Genomic DNA, 3,053 nt, shown 5'->3' with positions numbered 1-3,053 from the left:
AGTATGAGTCAATGTAGAAAGGTCTATTAACACATAGTGAGTGAGAAAGGTGACTGAAGAAGAAATACTCAGTGCATCATGAAAAGCCTCCAGCAGCCTGTTGCAGCATAACTAAGGGAGGATTCAGGGTCGCCTGTTTAGTCGTATAGGGTCCAGGGCTAAGAAAGCATCCTTCTTACCATGCCCTCTCTAAATTTATATTCTGAAAGATGTGATTCTAATTCTAACTTTTGGCAATTTATACAGAATTTTTATGTATCTACTAAAGTTTTCTTCAGAACCAAATCTTTTCAGAGATACAAATAGGTGCAGTGCTGCAAAAAAATTTCACCCTATTTTCAAACTTGCATATTTAAGATACTCAAAGAAGTTTTAATATTAGACAAAAAAAAAAACTAACCAGAGCAAATACAAAATTCAGTTTTAGATGTAAAAGACTTCTTGGTGACAATGAATGAGGATGAGGATATTCAATTTCTTACCATTCGTGCATATACCAAAAAAAGCTGAGGGGTAGCACTAGTGGCCAAAAGTATTTTTAAATGATGCTTTCATTTATCAGAGGAAAAAAGTTATACAAACCTACCAGGCCTTATGTGAAGAGTAATTGTTCCTTAAACCTAATAACTAGATGTGCCTCCCATGACAACAAGAATTCATAGAAATCTATAAAGATCATAAATGTGTGACAGTAAAATGCAACACCAAGTAATGCTGCAGAAAATAATCTTCTGACTTCAAAAGTATATCAATTATTACCTGAATTCATGATCACAGTGAGCACAAAGAGTGGGCACAAGCGGTGTTAAAGGTTCTACAACAGTGGTCCCCAACCCAGTACTGTTTTTGTAATACCAGTACTGGTTTTATTTTGTTGTATTTATCCACAACACCTTAAAGGCTGGTTCGTGAAAATATTGTTTGACATAAACTGGTCCGTGGCGCAAAAAAAAGGTGGGGGATGGTTCTACAATGTCCTAATTAATTTGGCAAGGCATTATATTAGTAGTCATGATTGACTGTGACCGAGAATTTCTTTTTGCCATCATATAAAGGATTTCTTTGTCAGCGCATAGCTGTGGACTGACCAATGCTCCAAGATCATCAATTCAAAACAAGTTATTTGGATGTGTCACCACTTTGCCAAGGTCTCAAAAAAGGCCCAAGGAGTGGAGCCTGCCCCAGCTGTCAATCTCCCACTCCCACATAAGCACACTGTCATACCCTGTCAACGACATTGATTAGCTGCGTATATACGAATGTGAATCGCATTATTGGCTGGACTATGGGATAAGGTGGCATCGTTCTAATCCCATACGGGAGCCGCCAGTCACTCACTGACTAACACTGTAAAACAGAATTGTTAAAGTATTAATTTTAATTTCAATTCAAGTAGTTTTTTTTTTGTGCGCAACGCAGATTTTCTGTGCGCAGAGACCGTGCCAGCAGTGCGCAATTGCGCGCGCAGCTTAGAGGGAACATTGCTCTCCACCACTATAAGGTAGCGATCCATCTCATAATTACCATCACATATTTGTGTTTTGTCTTTTTCTGCACACAATGTACTGTGGAGAAGTTTTAGAAGTAGACTGTCACTCTAACAGATACTAACAGACTAAGATCCTTCACATTAATGGGGCTTCTGTCATAAATCTGCCCTTATGGAATGCACCGTAGCTCTGTCTTTATGCAGGTCAGAGGAGGGTAAGAGGTGGTTGCCATGATAATGGGTGAGGTGGCATCTAAACATAAGAAGTGCCAGAAAGTTGCAGAAGAAACCTGAGGCCACCCTAAACTCTTTTGACCAATCACCTTAGTGTCTGGTTTATCACACATAATAAAAAGCATTTACTATATGGGTGTGCTGCTTTTTGTTCGTTTGGATTTCCCCAGGGAGCAAAGAGACATGGCAGCAGTTTTTTGACTTGAACCTTCAACTGCTTAATAAAACAGTATGAGCATATTTGTCTTCCCTTTCTCAAAAATGTACCTAACAATAGACATAGGGAGAACAGGCAAACTGCACACAGAAAACTCACAAACAAACAGGACGTTGTAGAATGTTTAGCTGATTTTAGAGTTTAGAAGTGTGTTAACATAGAATGTAGAACTATTGCTCGTGCACATAAACACAGATAAGAGTTTGCAACACACCGTAAGGGGTTTTATGATGGGGACGCTTCTATAAAGCTGGCTGTAACTAACAAAGGGGTGAAGATTTTGGAGAGGGACACCGGCCTCGTCTTCCCTTCTAGAAGTGCATGCTTAAATGAAGATGAATAAAGATTTTGTGAAAATAACTACTGAGTTCCGGTGCCATCTCTGGATGCTCGAGGAATAAAAAGAACCGGGGTAAAACTGATTTCGCAATAACGTTCAAAGTCTTTCTTGCTTTGAGATGAGTGATCAGTGACAATATTTATACCATCCTGTCTAACCTAATACCAAAACAAATATATAAATAAAAATATATGTACTATATATGTATATCTTAGCATTACCTACCTTTCACGTGTTCTGGAACCTCCTGGCAGATTTGCAGAAGAGTTTTGACCAGTTGTTTCTCATAATTCACAGCTTCTGTTTCATCTTCTCTTTGTCTCAGTAGTATTTTCATGTTACTCTCATCTTTACAACGACCGTCATCACACAGGCCATCTGGAGGAATGTAAAGAAAATGCCACAAATGTCTAAGTATAAAAAATTATGAAGTTTGAATTAAAAATAAAAATTTCAAATATATATAATTCTATATATTCATATACTTCTTTGCCAAATCAAATTTGTTGATCATAAAGAATAAGACTGACATGCACTGAGTAAAATAAGTATTGATAATGTCTCCAATTTTCTGAGTAAATATATTTACTAAGGGTGCTATTGACACAGATTTTCACCAGCTGTCGGTAACAACTCATCCAATCTACACATGCAAAGAAATCAAACCAGAGATTTCCATAAATTAGCTTATGTGTAATAATGAGAAATGACACAGGAAAAAAGTATTGAACTCATAAAGAAAGGGAAATGCAAAAAGGCTTGGAAAGTCATGA

General features: G+C 37.4%; 1 protein-coding gene across 1 annotated transcript in view; it reads right to left on the bottom strand.

The window, feature by feature from the left end:
* LOC102299989 (E3 ubiquitin-protein ligase rnf213-alpha) overlaps window positions 1–2,705 on the bottom strand; it is a gene marked incomplete in the record, with an annotated part of 62,702 nt that extends 59,997 nt beyond the window's left edge. Inside the window, 1 exon segment of the mRNA XM_042214902.1 lies at window positions 2,506–2,705. Within this exon segment, the coding sequence (XP_042070836.1) occupies window positions 2,506–2,617 (112 nt within the window).
* Between the last annotated feature and the right edge of the window lie 348 nt (window positions 2,706–3,053).

The sequence above is a fragment of the Haplochromis burtoni genome, unplaced genomic scaffold (genome assembly GCF_018398535.1).
Source record: "Haplochromis burtoni strain Fernald_Lab_line unplaced genomic scaffold, NCSU_Asbu1 Contig_625, whole genome shotgun sequence".
Classification (NCBI taxonomy): domain Eukaryota; kingdom Metazoa; phylum Chordata; class Actinopteri; order Cichliformes; family Cichlidae; genus Haplochromis; species Haplochromis burtoni.
Note: the sequence above shows the minus strand (reverse complement) of the source record. Positions and strands in the feature narration are given on the sequence as shown.